Genomic DNA, 17,221 nt, shown 5'->3' with positions numbered 1-17,221 from the left:
TCTTATTAACTCGAGCCAGTACTATCAGAATAGCCGAATGGCAGTGAATCAACTATTATTCCGAGGACGGTAACTATAAATGTCTGACATGTCAAACATTACAAACCAGTCTCGTTAACCACATTCGACAAATCAGATGGTATAAGATTCACAAACTGCTCAGCATACAATATTTTCTCGGCAACAACCAGTTCAACAATATTCATAAGCCCAGGCTGCCTTCGCAGCTGAAAAAGAATTCCTTATTACTGGAGCCGCTTGAAACCAACGCCAATGAAGATCCGCCGCACGGACTCACTCACCATGAACGGCAAAGCCGATTCTCCGTGTTGTGACCAGTCAGCAGCCACGAGGAAAACTGTCTATAATCACTGCAGTCGGTAATTTACTTTTTCTAGCCGGCGGCGCCGCTTAAATCGCCTTCACCGGCCATGTCCTCTCTCGGTCGGACAGGGAAGTCATAGAAATCTCTGAGTAAAGGCAGGCGAGCGTAGTAACTATGATACGCACACTCGTACGTATCATCCATTTAGGTCGTAAGTGCATGATTTGTAATGTTCATTAACACCTCAAAGAAAAAATCGTGAGTCAGCGTAGCAAACTATCCTTTTCGCTTGCTTAGCATACTCTTATGGCGACTTATTTCTCTTGTAAAGTTTTGTTATCACAGAAAATTATACCACAGGATGTACACTACTAGCCATTAAAATTGCTACACCACGAAGATGACTTGCACAGACGAAAAATTTAGCCGACAGGAAGAAGATGCTGTGATATGCAAATGATTAGATATTCAGAACATTCACACAAGGTTGGCGCGGATGGCGACACCTACAACGTGCTGACATCAGGAAAGTTTCCAACCGATTTCTGATACGCAAACAGCAGTTTTGCACTGACGGCACTTTGAACAGTGGACGTTAAATTTCAGATGTGTTACGACCCGTGGCTCTACCCTTCATTCGCTCCCTGCGGAATCCTACATTCCAGCAGGATAATGCTCGACCGCATGTTGCAGGTCCTGTACGGGCCTTTCTGGATACAGAAAATGTTCGACAGCTGCCCTGGCCACCACTTTCTCCAGATCTCTCACCAACTGAAAACGTCTGGTCAATGGTGGCGAACTGTACTTGTACACGCCATCCAAGCTCTGTTTGACTCAATGCCCAGGCGTATCAAGGCCGTTATTACGGCCAGAGGTGGTTGTTCTGGGTACTGATTTCTCAGGATCGATGAACCCAAATTGCATCAAAATGTATTCACACGTCAGTTCTAGTATAATATATCTGTCCAATGAATACCCATTTATCAACTGCATTAATTCTTGGTGTAGCAATTTTAATGGGCAGTAGTGTAGGTTAACTGAACATGTGGAATATACACTTTATTTTCATCCTTGCCAAAAAAATTGTTAGTACCTATATCAAAGAGTTTAGCGAGTTTTAAGACATTTGTTTTCAAATTGCTTCTAGCGATATTTAATTTTCGCGACTTGTTCCTTTTGTTGGTAATTTTCAGGCTGTCCTTATATGCGACTCTGCATAATTATACGCTGGAGAATGATTAGCAACTGGAACTTGCTGTGGTAAAGACAGTAGGATTGGGTGTGGTAAAATAAAAATTTTTTTCTCCTGGAAACAGAATGCTGCCGTTCTGCAGAAATTGCTCTGCTACTATAAGACATTCAGAGTACTGCCTTCACTCACCTGTATCGCGAGCCACAGCAAAATGCAGACGTGTAAGAGCAGAGGCACGCACTTACCACTCGTGGCTTCTGTGTGTTACAGTTGCGAGCGTGGAGGGCAGCGTGTTCCACATCAAGCGCGTGAACCGGCTGCACATGGGCGCCTATCTGTGCATCGCCTCCAACGGCGTGCCGCCCAGCGTCAGCAAGCGCATCATGCTCATCGTACACTGTGAGTACGTTCATCCCCTCTGTAGACCACCAGCTTATCTCATTCTCCACACAAGATTACAAACCGGTACGCTACAAGGGCAAAGGATCATCAAGGAAAAGATTTTACGAACATTTGTCTCAGAAAGTTGTGTTTAACAATCCAGTAGCGCCCTTAATGTAATAAAATAAAAATAGTTGTGACTCATTTTCTTTACTATCAGTGCAATATAATAGAATGAATATGAGCCGTGACTTACATAAAAAATAAACACACATTAACGCAATGGCTCAGCATTAAAGAGAAATAACTAATGTAGGAATGTTATTAACAGTGTAATGTGTTTCTAGAATGAAATTTTCACTCTACAGCGGAGTGTGCGCTGATTTGAAACTTCCTGGCAGATTAAAACTGTGTGCCGGACCGAGACTCGAACTGGGGACCTTTGCCTTTCGTGGACAAGTGCCCTACCGACTGAACTACCCAAGCACGACTTATGCCCAGTCCTCACAGCTTTAATTCAACCAGTACCTCGTCTCCTACCTTCCAAACTTCACAGAAGCTCTCCTGCGAACCCTGCAGACTAGCACTCCTGGAAGAAAGGATATTGTGGAGACATGGCTTAGGTAGGAGACGAGGTACTGGTGGAATTAAAGCTGTGAGGACGGGGCGTGAGTCGTGCTTGGGTAGCTCAGTCGGTAGAGCACTTGCCCACGAAAGGCAAAGGTCCCGAGTTCGAGTCTCGATCCGGCACACAGATTTAATCTGCCAGGAAGTTTCATATCAGCGCACACTCCGCTGTAGAGTGAAAATTTCATTCTAGGAATATCCCCGAGGCAGTGTCTAAGCCATGTCTCCGCAATATCCTTTCTTCCAGGAGTGCTAGTTCTGCAGGGTTCGCAGGAGACCTTCTGTGAAGTTTGGAAGGTAGGAGACGAGGTACTGGTGGAATTAAAGCTGTGTGGACGGGACGTGAGTCGTGCTTGGATAGCTCAGTCGGTAGAGTACTTACCCGCGAATGGCAAAGGTCCCGAGTTCGAGTCTCGGTCCGGCACACACTTTTAATCTGCCAGGAAGTTTCAGTGTAATATGTTGTTTAATTTTGCCCGACGCGTATAAGCACTCAGTAAACTAGCTCAGTTCCGGGGGGTTACGGAATTGTAAATACTCATCACAGATATTCCTCAATATATGCCTAGTCGACGTCAAGTTAAAAGTCATGTGCTCATATCATCAGAGAATATTTCACCAGTCTGTTCACTCTGCAACAATAAATACGTAACTCAAAATCGTGGTTTCGTCTTTATTTCCAATAAGAGACAACAAGCGTACATTTTGCAAATAAAAACTTATACCAGAACTAGGATCGTGTGACCAAGGCCTCCCTGCCTAGGATGTTATCTCGCAACTTTGAGAAATATTGAAAATGAACCTTATTAAATTATTTGTAGCAACCGCAAGGCTCGTAGAATCTCAAAGAAAAGTTTAGTTTTCTAACCGGCGGAACGCCTCTACAATGAACTAAAAGAAAGTTCTTAATTATTTTTTAAGGTGGAACCTAACAATGAAGAATTTCTGTTAAGGCCAATGTCTACTCTAGACAAGCAAGGTTTAGAATTACAAATGATATCAGCACGGACACAATTTTTAAGACACAAACAACTCTATTTTCAGTTTTGTTAATAACTTACATTGGCTGATACAGCAATGTGAACCTTCGTTAAACGCTCCTTACGGTTAACGTCCAGATCATAAGCCAAAAAGAAGAATATTAATGACAAAAGAGGTCAGAGTTAGAACACAGAATCTCAATTCCATGGAATAGGCATACATTGTAGCATAATATATTGTTCCTTGGCAAAACTCGCAAGTTATTCATACAATACTTATCGTAAAAACATGTAATCTGTACATTTCACATTTATGTCCACCCAGGAGAAACAGTGAACGGCACTAACATCTCATTAATGGCCGAATTACCACGATTACTCAAGTTACTCGTGATACTCACGAGCGTATCTAGGAGTCTCATTACCGCGCAGGTTTGAACGCAGCAGTGATTTAACAGGCATGATTCTATTATAGATGGTATGCAATTACCTTCCTCCGCCATTAACTGCGGGCGCCTTTTTTTATATTCATATGTTTTCCGAGTGGTCTAATTCGCCCCACCACGAATTCTTTTCTTGTGCCAACCTCTTCAACAAGCAGTAGCACTTCTACCCTACGTTTCAAAATTGTGCTGGATGTGTTCCAGTATCTGTTTTCGCCTGCCCATTTATTTTCTTCTATAGCACCAAATTTCAAATGCTTCGGTTTCCTTCTTTTCTGGTTTCCTTAAAATTCACTACCATACTCTGTGCGGAAGCACATTCACAAATTTTCTTCCTCAAATTAAAGTCTGTATTTGATGCTAGTAGCCTTCTTTTGGCGAGGGATGTCCTCCTTTCCTGTGCTAGCCTAATTGCTATGTCATCTTTGCCTCTTCCGGCATGTGTTAGTTTGCTTTCAAAGTAACAGCATTTCTATACTTCGTCTCCATTGCGTCACCAGTTTTGGTGTGAAGTTTATCGCTAATCTAACTTTTCCTGCACCTTATTCCCATCGTCTATCTTCTGTTTACTGTCAACCCGTAGTGTGTGCTCAACAATTCTTCTTCACTTCCACCGAGGACAGCACTTTAGTTAGTAGACGTTATCTTTGACATCCTTGCCCCTGGAATAATAATCCTACTTCTGAACCTTTCTTTTATTTCCGTCATTGATTTTTCCATGTATAGATTTAACAGTACGGTCGAGAGACTGCATCCCTCAATAAAAACTTCTCGGTTTAAAAGTCACGTTGGCCCGCATCTCCTGGTCGTGTGGTAGCGTTCTCGCTTCCCACGCCCGGGTTCCCGGGTTCGATTCCCGGCGGGGTCAGGGATTTTCTCTGCCTCGTGATGGCTGGGTGTTGTGTGCTGTCCTTAGGTTAGTTAGGTTTAAGTAGTTCTAAGTTCTAGGGGACTGATGACCATAGATGTTAAGTCCCATAGTGCTCAGAGCCTTTTGAACCATTTTAAAAGTCACATCACTCGAACTTTCGATAGCTGTCTCCATCATTATCATCAGGAGTTAAAGTTACTGCCTGTCGGAGATGGGACGGAGTTTCGCCTATGTCTATTCGCAGAACTCGAGACTAACAGCCTATGGAAGCTCCAGCTCGGGACCCAACGACTTAAGTTAGTGCGAGAGGCCAGTACCACATTTGAAACTGTCGCTCCCACCTCCATATAATCGTTAATCATTCGTCTTTACTTCCGCTGTACAAGACAAAGCTCTCCCTCATGCCCTCTTAAGTGTATACTCATGGTCTCTGTTAAAACTGTTGCTGTTTAATTTCTGCTGTCTCATTTAGAATCCCAATATGATTATGCATGAGTCAAGAATTTCATCTTTCAATTTGTATTTTATGTCTGTTTCCTAGGCTTTGTTCAGCCACTGCCGATTTCTCAAGTTCCCTTTGTTTAATATGTCATGTGTCATGAGCACAACGCTCAGCAAAATTCCGTATGGTAAGTCCCAAGTAAATGCTAGGGCATTCACAGGGGCACCATACACGCCAAGAACTCGAAGACCTACAGTGTCTTCCGCGGAGCGTAACCTGTCTCCTATCTTGGAGGCGGGCCGTTAAATTGGTTCAAGTCGTTGTCTCCGCAGCAAGCGTCCTTTCTTGCTAGCCGTTTCCCAATGCATGGAAGAAATGCACCCTGTTTGGTGGCTTCCGCCGATGCACGTGACATCTTTCATCGGTACCACCTGGTAGGTATCGCAGTCTCTCCTTCCCTGTAACAATTTGCCCAGAACATGCTTCCCAAATACTGTAATTCGGACAGTATGTGCTCGTCGTAAGAAATAATCTCTGTCCTGCGTACTAATGTATTTATGTCTGGTTTCGTTTGTACAGGGTGGTGAAAACTATTGGCGTTTCAAGTATTGATCAGTGTGCTTAGATCTCCTCTACAATGTATGACCAAGTCAGCCTCCTGCCTTCCACTAAAAGATCCAAGAATGGAAGCCAGTCATACCTCTCCATCTCAAACATAATTGTTTGAGATGGACGCTGTTCATGTGGTCGATGAACTACTTAAGTGCATCTCCACCATGAGGCCATTCAGTAAGGTGTCGTCAACGTATCGTAGGATGCAACTTCAAAACTTGTGCCTCAGAGGAACACCTTTCTTTTGCATCTTCGACAATCCATAAAGGCAGGGAGACCTGGCTGCACGTGGAGTCAATTTATTCACTACCTCTTCTGCCATACTATAGTCCTTTAACAACTTCACTGTGTTTCTGACGATGGCCTGTGATAGATCAGCCGGCCGCGGTCGTCGTGCGGTTCTAGGCGCTGCAGTCCGGAGCCGCGGGGCTGCTACGGTCGCAGGTTCGAATCCTGCCTCGGGCATGGATGTGTGTGATGTCCATAGGTTAGTTAGGTTTAAGTAGTTCTAAGTTCTAGGGGACTGATGACCTAAGATGTTAAGTCCCATAGTGCTCAGAGCCATTTGAACCAGCTTCCCGTATTTGCCTTCCAATGTAGCACCTTCAGGTGGCAGTCTTAATTGTTCAGAGCGATACTGGCATTTTCTTCGTCTGCTGGCAAGACAACCGAGTCCTCCTTCTCAAGTAATAATTGCAAGCCACTTGTTTATTCCTGACTAATAGTAGATTTAGGTGAATTAGCTTTCGCTAGTAACCTGACATATTCCTTGCTAATAGTAGATTTAAGTGAATTAGCTTTCGCTAGTAACGTGACACCCTCATCTGCGTCGCGTGAAAGATGCCCAATGAAGGGCGCTATTCCACTGGCAATATCCTATATTGGTCGCGGGGATGATGAAAAGTTGCTCAGCGCTGCAACAGAGCCGACATTCAGTTCTTGTTTCGAAAGATCGACAACTATTCTCTGTGTGGGCCTTCTTGGACTCTGCATCGGTATTTCTGCGAGTCTGTGTTACATTTCATAGCATAGAAAACGAACATAAAATACAATCTGAAAATACTAGTGTCTTGACCCATGCATCTTTACAATGGGATTCTGCTATAAAAGAGGTCGGAGAAATCAGCGAAGATTGAAATTACCTCTTCATTTATAAGTATTTTTGTTTTTCAACGCTTAGATCTCGACCGGATCGGGCTATTACCTATCATCAGGTGTGATACTGAAAATAAACAAGACACCGAAGCTAATAATAATTCTAACACTCATTAGTACATATGAAAAAACAGAAGAGAAGTACCATATAACTTTTTTGAAAACAACGGTCGGGCTAGATGCGGTAAACCATGTCAGTGTCAAAGCGTCACGAGACATTACAACAGTCTACTGCCCAGGTGAAGAAGACTGGAATGGAGATCAGGACACTTAAGTTTTGTGCTATGACCCCGAGTGGTGCGATGGACAAGTACAGGACGCAGTGTACGTACCACGATCGGACGCAGAGCACGAAGTAGCGTACACGAAGTAGAAAGTACACTGGTAAACTAAGTTATGAGTGGAACTGCCATCTACTGACAGGAAGAATACGACGGGACCAACAAGCCCCGCGGTTCACAATTTGAACTAGTGAAAAGTGGCTACTTAAAGCTTAAGCATTAAACCGTAAAATAATTTTTTTTCCTTTCCTCGAGTGACGTGCAAATTTTAACGTAGTTGGGATGCATAAGGCCACGAGGAGTAATGTACCGTAGTCATGATGTAAAAGAACAGACAAATGTGCCATTCTTACTACAAAAATATTTTGCTAGTAAACAAAATTGAAAGTGGCTTAACCTAAAAGTTTTCGCTGTCAAAAAGCCCTATACTACTCAATAGCTAGTAGCAATTGCAATAAACGGACACATTAACACCGGGAGCGATAAGACAAGGTAATAAAACTGCTAACCGAAAGCCGGCAACTCGACGAAGCATCCGTAAAGTGAGACGTGAGACAAAAACATTTTACGTCATAAATGACAGGCAAATTTTAATTTAGCGAGGACACACATAGTGGCGTACAAGTACGCGCCATAGACGAAGGCTAAATAAACTAAAGATACGACGACTTCTATCAAAAGAGGACATTTTACAGCGACGCAAGATAGAAACTGGATAGATCTTGAAGTCCTCCCTGTGGCAAACAGGCAAATGCTGTTTTGTAGCTAACTCTAATTAAGGTCCACCAAAGCAATGGCAAAAAGACTGACCCAGTTAAGAAGAATACATGTATAAAGTTTAATAATCAGAAGGAGAACGAAATGAGGTGAAGTGCACTTTCAAAAAAGAAAAGTTATTCAATAGGGCTGCGTGCTTCAGCGAAGTTTGTTCACCCAAAATGAACGACGGATTATGGTTAATACTGCGGATAAATTCCATTTCTTTTAAGATATTTAAAATAGGGTCCTTATGTCGAATATGTAAACGCTACAACCCGTGGTTATATATGAGATGGAATGATTATCGTTTTTCAAGTCACTGGTGAGGGTGGATTTAGAACTGAAAAGATCCTGATACTTTCTGAACTGTATGGTAAAATAGTTGCCAGTTTGGTCTATGTAGGCGGAAGGACACTCACTACGTTGGATGCGATGGGCATCCTGTTGCGCGTAGCGATTGGTTCTCTAGTTTCGTGGTGCCTTACTAGGTGTCCGACCTTATTGGGGCTATAGAGATTCGGTATGACCCTTCTACCCCTCTTTTCTAAGCTATTTACCGATGTTAGCAGATATAACACCTACATGTGGTATCCTGCAAAAAAAAAAAATAAAAATAAAAAAAAGAATAAATAAATAAATAAAAAATGAAAAATAAAAAAAATAAAAATTAGGACTTCCATTACTAGTAGACGATAGTAGTTCAATCTGGTAGCGATTGTTAGATGCGACTTTCGACTGCATTTGCAGAACAAGAACGATAACATTTGGCTGGTGACCATTAGCATGTAGTTTTATTTTGAGAGATTGACTTCAATTGGGCGGTAAAGCACTTCTCGAAGTGCAGCCATTTTACGCTGCTTTGGATGAACTGAGGAGCAATGAATACTGCATTCACGATGTAAAATTTAGTGGTCTCGCGGCTTATTTTACGTAACTTTTATTGAGTCACCGGCTTTTAGTTAGCTAGGCCTAGGAGTATCGTCTTTGATTAGTAACCAGAACGTCCTAGATCCTGGTTTCGAAACCCACCCCATCATAAATTTCGAATAAAAGTCATCAAAAGTCGCCGCTGAAGTCACCCCTCATTCAGCCGACTGCCTTGTCAAAGAGGACGGAGGAGCGGACAGAGGTTCAAGCATTCCCTTGACCTTGCTTGTCTGACTGCCCTTAAAGGCATAAGTTTCAGCAACGATCAACAACATAGTGTATATTTGCTGGATATGTGGTCTGTAATTGAAAATTGTCATGATGATCTCTCCATTAGCAAAAGATTCCGAAACAGTCCTCCGTTCGGATCTCCGGGAGGAGACTGCCAAGGAGGAGGTGACCTTGAGAAAAGGATTGAAATCAACGAAAGGATATCGTTCCACGAGTCGAGTCGCATAATGTTACAAGTCTGAACGTAGTAAGAAAGCTAGAAAATCAGAAAAAGAAAATGATAAGGTTCAATCTAGATATAGTGATGGTCAGTGAAGTTAAATGGAAAGAAGACAAGGATTTCTGATCAGATGAGTACACGGTAATATCAACAGGGGCAGAAAATGATATCACGGCTGTAGGATTCGTTATGAACAGGAAGGTAGGGCAGAGAGTGCGTTACTGTGAACAGTTCCGTGATAGGGTTGTTCTCATAAGAATCGTCAGCAAACCAACGCAGAGAGCGATAGTCAGCTATTCATGCCGACGTCGCAGGCCGAAGATGAAGAGATAGAGAACGTATATGAGCATATTGAACGGGTATGTCAGTTCGTAAAGGGAGATGGAAATCTGATAGTCATTCTGGACTGGAATGCGGCTGTAGGGGGAAGAGTACAATAAAGAGTTACGTGAGAGTATGGGCTTGGTACTAGGAATGAGAGAGGAAAAAGACTGAGTTTTGTAATAAATTTCACCTAGTAATAGCGAATACACTGCTTAAGTATGTCAAGAGGAGAAGGTATAATTGGAAAAGGCCAGGTAATACAGGAAGATTTCACCCCGAAAAGGCCGAGAGATACAGGAAGGTATCAGTTAGGTTATATCATGGTGAGACGGACATTCTGAAATCAGGCACTGGATTGTTTGGCGTACCCAGGAGCAGATACAGACTCAGATTAGAACTGAATACTGATGAAGAGAGGGGTGAAGCTTAAGAGACTAGTCAGGAATAATCAATGCCCAAAGAAGTTGGATACAGAAGTGCTAAGGAATGAAGAGGTGCCCTTGAAATTCTCTGAGGATATAGAAACTGCAGTAAGGAATAGCCGAGTAAGAAGTTCAGTTTAACATGTATTGGAATCTCTAAAAAGGGCAATCACAGAAGCTGTTTCAAACGTGACGCCGGCCGCGTGCGCTAGCAGAGGTCACTCGGTCCTGCGGCGAGCCGGAGCTGCTATGATTTGACCAAATCGCCCTTCGGCCTTCCCTGGAAGGTGCCAAATGCTGATATCGAACCTACATAAGTTGGAACATCGTGCCAGCCCCCGAAGTCAGTAACTTTAATTCCTGATGACAATGGTGGAGACAGCCATTGCTACGACGAGAGTTTTATTCGACGTGGCGCGAATTGTAAAGTGACATTATTTTATTGAAACATACCACGGTGACAGACTTCAAGAACAGACGGCATCACAGTCTTACACCCTTTTTAACCCAAACAATTCATTTATCATGTTCGACTGTTATTGTTCCATCTCGTTTCTTGCACATATTGTACAGGGTAACTATAATTAAAGTTAAACTTCCAAACCGCTGTAGAAATAACACCACTGGTCAGAATGATGTAAAATTGCAACGGAATATTAGCGGAGAAGGTGGAAAACGTATGGCAGAAGAAAAATAAGTAGATACAAAATGTAGCAATAGATGGCGCTGTAAGCATCATAATTTAATAATGGTCAACTACAAATGACAAATCAATCATACAACAACGCCTAAGGTGTACGTTTGACGTTAAACACACTGCAATACTCAGTGTGCATGGGTGTACAGGTGTGATACTTTTAGTTACGTAAGCCCATCCACCACGGCAAGGTCATATCATATCAGAAGGTAAAAATCGGTTATTAATTGTCCTGAGGACAAAACGCGGATAAAAAGCATCACTCAGATCGGTTTTTAATTGTCCTGAGGCCGAAAACCGAATAAAAACTATGAATCAAAAACAAATCGGGTTACTAATTTCCGTGTGACTCGTGCAAAACATGTTCAGTATGCTGTCCATCGTTTTTTGCAACAAGCTCAAATCGATAAACAGCATGTCTCACAACTGCTCGAAGTATTTCCGGGGTCACGTTCAGAACGTGTTGCGAAATGCGTGCCTTCAATGCAGCTAAGTTTGCAATCGGAACAACGAACACAATATCTTTCAGATAGTCCCACAGCCAGATTTACACGGATTACGACTAGGTGATCAGGGAGTCCAGACTGTAGGGAAATGATGGCTGATAACTCTAGCATTTCCGAAATGGCGCTTCGGGAGCTGCTTAACTGGATTTTCAATGTGCGGAAGTGCGCCATCTTGCATAAAAATGATCTCATCCACACATCCACGCTGTTGGAGAGCTGGAATGATGTGGTTGCGCAAAAGACACTCATAGTGCTTACCAGTGACGGTACAGGTAACAGGACCCAAAGCATCTCCCTCTGCGAAAAAGTATGGACCTATGATTACTGGCCGGCCGAAGTGGCCGACGGTTAAAGGCGCTGCAGTCTGGAACCGCAAGACCGCTACGGTCGCAGGTTCGAATCCTACCTCGGGCATGGATGTTTGTGATGTCCTTAGGTTGGTTAGGTTTAACTAGTTCTAAGTTCTAGGGGACTAATGACCTCAGCAGTTGCGACCCATAGTGCTCAGAGCCATTTTTTATGATTAATGATGCCGTAAGCCCGCACCACACAGTGACGTTTTCAGGATGAAGTGGTACTGGTTGATTTGTGTGTGGATTTTCCGTTGTCCACATTTGACAATTCTATGTGTTGACATATCCTGTCAGATGGAAGTGGCCTGCGTCTGTCCACAAAATATTCTGCGGCCAATCATTGTCCACTTCCATGCGAGCAAGAAATTCTAAAGCAAATGTATCTCTTGCCGGCAGGTCAAGAGGAAGTAACTTGTGCACATGCGTAATTTTTAATGGATTGCAAAGAAGGATGTTTCGTAGTATTTTACGCACCTTGCTCACGGGTATGTCCAAATTTCGGGCGTGCACTACACGTTTGTACACCGCCACTCGTCTCCTCCTGCATTGCTGTGGCCACTGCTTCCCCTGAAGTCGAATCAATTCCTTTCCTCCCTGTACCAGGTTGCTCACCTAAAGAACCGGTATTTTCGAATTTCCGAATCATTGTCTCCAGACCTACGGCAGCGTTTCAAACCATTCAGTGTCCGGAACTTCTGCCCAGCGAGGTGGGCACAGCCACCATTCATGTAATACAGCTTTACAAGCAGAGCGCGATCCTGCATTGAGACAGTCATGGCGAACGTCGCGGACGCGAAAGGAGGAAAAGCCGTGCACCCGCCCTGTTTATACCAACTTCAATGGGTCGTGCGCATGATAGGTATTTTCAGTGACGTATGCTGACATATACAGCGCCATCTATTATTGATCAAGTTTTACACTATTTTTTTCTTCTTCTGCCATACGTTTTCCCCCTTTTCCGATAGTATTCCGTTGTAATGTGACGTCAGGCTGACCAGTGGTGTTATTTCTTCAGCGTTTAGAATGTTTAATTACAATCACCCTGTATATTACCTGTTTTTTTCCTACAGCTTAATGTTTCTCAAGATGTCGATTAGCCGGCCGCTGTGGCCGAGCGCTTCTAGGTGCTCCAGTCCGGAACCGCGCTGCGGCTACTGTCGCAGGTTCGAATCCTGCCTCGGGCATGTCCTTAGGTGTGTGTGATGTCATTAGGTTAGTAAGGTTTACGTAGTTATACGTCTAGGGGACTGATGACCTCAGATGTTAAATCCCATAGTGCTTAGAGCCATTTGAACCATTTTTGATGTCGATCATCTTGCACCGTCTTTCCGAAGGCTTTTCCTAGGTCGACAAATATTGTCAATCGTAATGTCAGATTTGCCTCTTCGGTACCTTTGCCTTTCCTGAGAAAGAGACTGAGACTGAGACTGAGAAACAAAGAAATAAGCCAAGAAGCGTTTGCCTGCACTCTACCTTATGCTGGCCCAGTATTTGGTAAGATCGGTAGACTCCTACAGAATACATTTCGCTCCCGTCATCAGAGACGTAATGTCAGAGACTGTCTGGGTCTCTGAAAGCCGGTGTGTGCCGTATTCCACGCGAATGTGTTATGTCTTACGTGGACAAACAACAACAGCGAGACAGGCTATTAAAAACGTCCAGGAGATGCACCAGGAACATCAGAAACATACCCTTGTGAAACAACCAAGTAGAGCAGCTGTCGATGAGCACTGCCTCGAATATTATCATGAAAGCAAAAACGGTTAGGCCAGTATCGTGATGCAAATGCTGAGTTTGTGGGACAGCATAATTAGGGAGTCTATCGAAATAAATATGACGGAAACCGAAATGAACAGGGACTGAGATTTACATTTAAAGTGGCTTGGTGTCAAAGACTTAGCTTTTTAAAATCTCGCCACCAGAGTGGAAAGAACGGAGAGAATGTGCGTTACACACCAGTTCGGGTTCTGTAAAACAAAAGAGTATCACATGAAGAGAGGATGTGGGGAGTCGAATTCGCCGGCCACGGTGGCCGTGCATTTCTGGGCGCTACAGTCCGGACCCGCGGGACTGCTACGGTCGCAGGTTCGAATCCTGCCTCGGGCATGGATGTGTGTGATGTCCTTAGGTTAGTTAGGTTTAAGTAGTTCTAAGTTCTAAGGGACTGATGACCTAAGATGTTAAGTCCCATAGTGCTCAGAGCCATTTTTTTTAGTCGAATTCAGGTATAAATAGCCGCTCGAAAACGACAGTTCATAGTCCGGTTTGGATCCAGGCAGCGTGTACATACAAAACCAGAACTCGCAACGTCGAGGTAGACGACTGGATCGTTTCCAAAATAAATAACTTGAAGAGCTAGAAGTCTGGTGCCTGTTAAACAGTATTGTTCCACAACGAATAGTGAAAGTTTTCGGTAAGAGTGGTTTACTGTTTTATGAAAGATGAAAATGGGTTACGCTCGAATAAAAAAATATAAGTACATGTCTGGTACTAACCCTCATCTCTTAACATCCGCAAGTGCCTAACAACCGATGATCATCTAATGAAGTGAACAAGGGTGTTAGATGGCACTCGCTTGTGGGAATAATGATAATAATAAGAAAAGAAATCCTTTTGCTTAATGCCAGTCATAGAGGGAGGAATAAAATTTACCAACAGCACAAAATACGAAGCCCTGATCATTTGGAGTAATCATGGAGGGAATAAAAAGGCAGAGATGCCAGTGTCTCTTCACGTTTTTCTAGGGATCGAAGTAATCATTGAAACAACCGGTTTTCAGTTACATCGCGTTTTCCTTCACGGCAGTTTAACCTGGCTGTTACAACCGCTCAAAATAACCGGTTTCCGAAATAACAGATTTTCGGTTTTTTGTTCTTATTATTTCCTTTAGCAAGCGTACAAAGCAAACAAAGGTAGAAAAATTTTGTCTCTCTCAGTTTCAAGATGTACAGAATCAAAATGTTGAATTAAACAGTCATATAAGAGAAAACATAGTCCGTTCACCGTTCGCAGCTTTTCTCGAAAAGTGATAAGCGGTTGAATACTACAAAAAATCAACAGTATTCTGCTATTTATTCTAATTTTTTTGAAACTGCTGAAAAATCATGTAATCAAGGATAGTTGCGCTATTTGTACATTACGAACAGTCAATGCTAAAGAGTGAAAACGGAGGCTGAAGAATACTGTTTTACTTGCTAATTTGTCCGTTTTCAAGGGCTACAATATAATGGCATATTATGCAGACACAGGTAGCAGGCCAGTTACTTATTGTTATTTAATGTTATGGATGAATTATTGTTAAGTTTGTAGTATCTTACTGTTATCATAATTTCCTTCCTCTTATTGTTTCATAGCAACAGACAAATGACGCCTTGTACTTTTTTGCTACGTCACTTCGTAAAAATATTTCCAGACCAAAGTTGGTGCCTCTCTACAGTACAATGAATGTCCGGTAATGACAGCGGCAAACTACCGTATAGGTCAGGTGGGCTTAAGTCTTGCTCGATGCACGTACAAGCGTCCCTTAAGCCACGACACACGGCAGCGGTGACAATGTTGTCTTAGCAAAGCTGTACTAATTTTTCTGTCATGTGTATGTCGCTTTTTTCTGTCGGCATTGTTACTGAAATAAAACTGATTGCTTTTCCCATTTTCTATAATAACGCAATATTTCAAAGCAATGCAAGTTTTACGGATAAAAATTGCCCCTTTTCTTAAAAAAAAAAAGTTTATTTAAAAACGAAAAATTTTATCACTGCTGCTGTGGTTGGTTGGTTTATCGGTTTTTTACTCGGTTATTAGTAAAACATAATAATCAGTTGCTATAACAGAGGCTAAACAGATAACCAAAAAATACCGGTTATTCAGAACTAAAATACCGGTTACGTTCCAAACGGTGGGTTATTCTCATCCGTACGTTGTTCTGCATCCAGTTTCCGTGTTGAGGTTTCTCAACAATAACGAGTTACAATGCTTTAAAACTGCATACATCGATATTAGTGTGATGATCTCACATTGTAGACTGCCGCCTACCATTTTTCATGTATGGACTGAGCACTGCACCCGGATAAAGGAAAGAATTTCCAAAGACCCTAGCACAATGGTAAACGGAAACGTGAATAATTGAACTCCTCTATCGTTTAACTTGCACAGAACAATTTTAGATAACGCCGAAGTACTCATCTGAGCAAGAAGCTCATTCCTATACAAACTTATCGGCCTCCTCCACTGTACTGGAATTTTTTATTCTTTACACATAAATATTTTGGCAGTACTGTTAGATCTCAGACAACATGACGCCATCAGCATTGTACCTCCATCCAATGTCTTAGATCACACTGAAGTTGGGTAGTTATTGAAATTTACATAATGGGGTTGCATAAAACCCACCGAGAAGACAGCTAGAGTTCGGTCTTGTATTCTACAGCCTATTGCTACCAGTAAGGCTCGCTGCAACCGACTAACATTCTATCGCCTATCCCGAGTTGCAATGTGTGTAATTGCTCCTTGATGATTTTGTCCCGATCGCTTTTGAATATCTCATACAGCTCCCATCAGCTTATGTCCTATGAAGGGGTTGAAATCGCAGTACTGAGTTTCGATAACCCTTGAAATTCTAGTAACTGCACGAAGTCACTTATAATACACCTATATAATGGGAGTCAGGCAAGCATAACACCCTTGATTCTCTTAATAATACTGAGAGGTTGACTTTGTTACGACAGTATCATTCGTCCAGGACATATTAAAGTGTCCTTACTGGTAGCATAGTGATTTTAATAATCATGGACGATCTGCATGTAGTCCCCAAAATATATTTTTGGTTAATTGTTATACTCTAAGATACTAATGATAATAATCAACAATAAACAGAGTTTGTACGCTTCCTGTTACTTCGTGGTACCTGTGCAGTTCCGCCAATGATCTGGATCCAGAACCAGCTGGTCGGTGCCTACGAAGGTCAGGAGATGACTCTGGAGTGTCACTCCGAGGCCTTCCCCAAGTCCATCAACTACTGGACGCGTGACCACGGGGAGATCATCGCTCAAGGTCAGTCATCACCTACATTCTAATACGTAATTAAGAAATAATTGTCAATTAGTAGGGGAATCCTTCAGTATCCTAACAAATAGTAACAGGATTTTGTCACCAATTTATATTTTTGTACTGTTAACAGTAAAAGTCCTCTTCATCTTGACCATTGCAAATAACTTTTGGTCCGAAAGCAAAATAATGTTTCCAAAAAATGATTTTTAACTACCAATTGGACAGTAATCAAGATGATTGCCTTCCTTGCAACTTTGTTTATTACGAAAATATGAAAATCTGTACGTCTTTTTTAGAAAGAAACCTATATTTCCTCAAGAGCAACTGAAAAACGGATCACAGTGTACCATCGATGTAAACATAACGTTACTGAAAACGTAACAGAAAATTGACTTTGACTCATGTAATAGCACACAACGGTGAGTTA

General features: G+C 42.4%; 1 protein-coding gene across 1 annotated transcript in view; it reads left to right on the top strand.

Annotated features, from left to right (window-relative positions):
* The window catches only part of LOC124595922 (lachesin-like), a 1,260,474-nt gene that overhangs the window by 1,030,144 nt on the left and 213,109 nt on the right, over positions 1-17,221 (top strand). The window contains exons 5-6 of the mRNA XM_047134840.1: positions 1,788-1,916; positions 16,660-16,797. Coding sequence (XP_046990796.1) covers positions 1,788-1,916; positions 16,660-16,797 — 267 coding nt within the window. The remainder of the gene's footprint in view (positions 1-1,787; positions 1,917-16,659; positions 16,798-17,221) is intronic.

The sequence above is a fragment of the Schistocerca americana genome, chromosome 1 (assembly GCF_021461395.2).
Source record: "Schistocerca americana isolate TAMUIC-IGC-003095 chromosome 1, iqSchAmer2.1, whole genome shotgun sequence".
Taxonomy (NCBI): Eukaryota; Metazoa; Arthropoda; class Insecta; order Orthoptera; family Acrididae; genus Schistocerca; species Schistocerca americana.
Note: the sequence above shows the minus strand (reverse complement) of the source record. Positions and strands in the feature narration are given on the sequence as shown.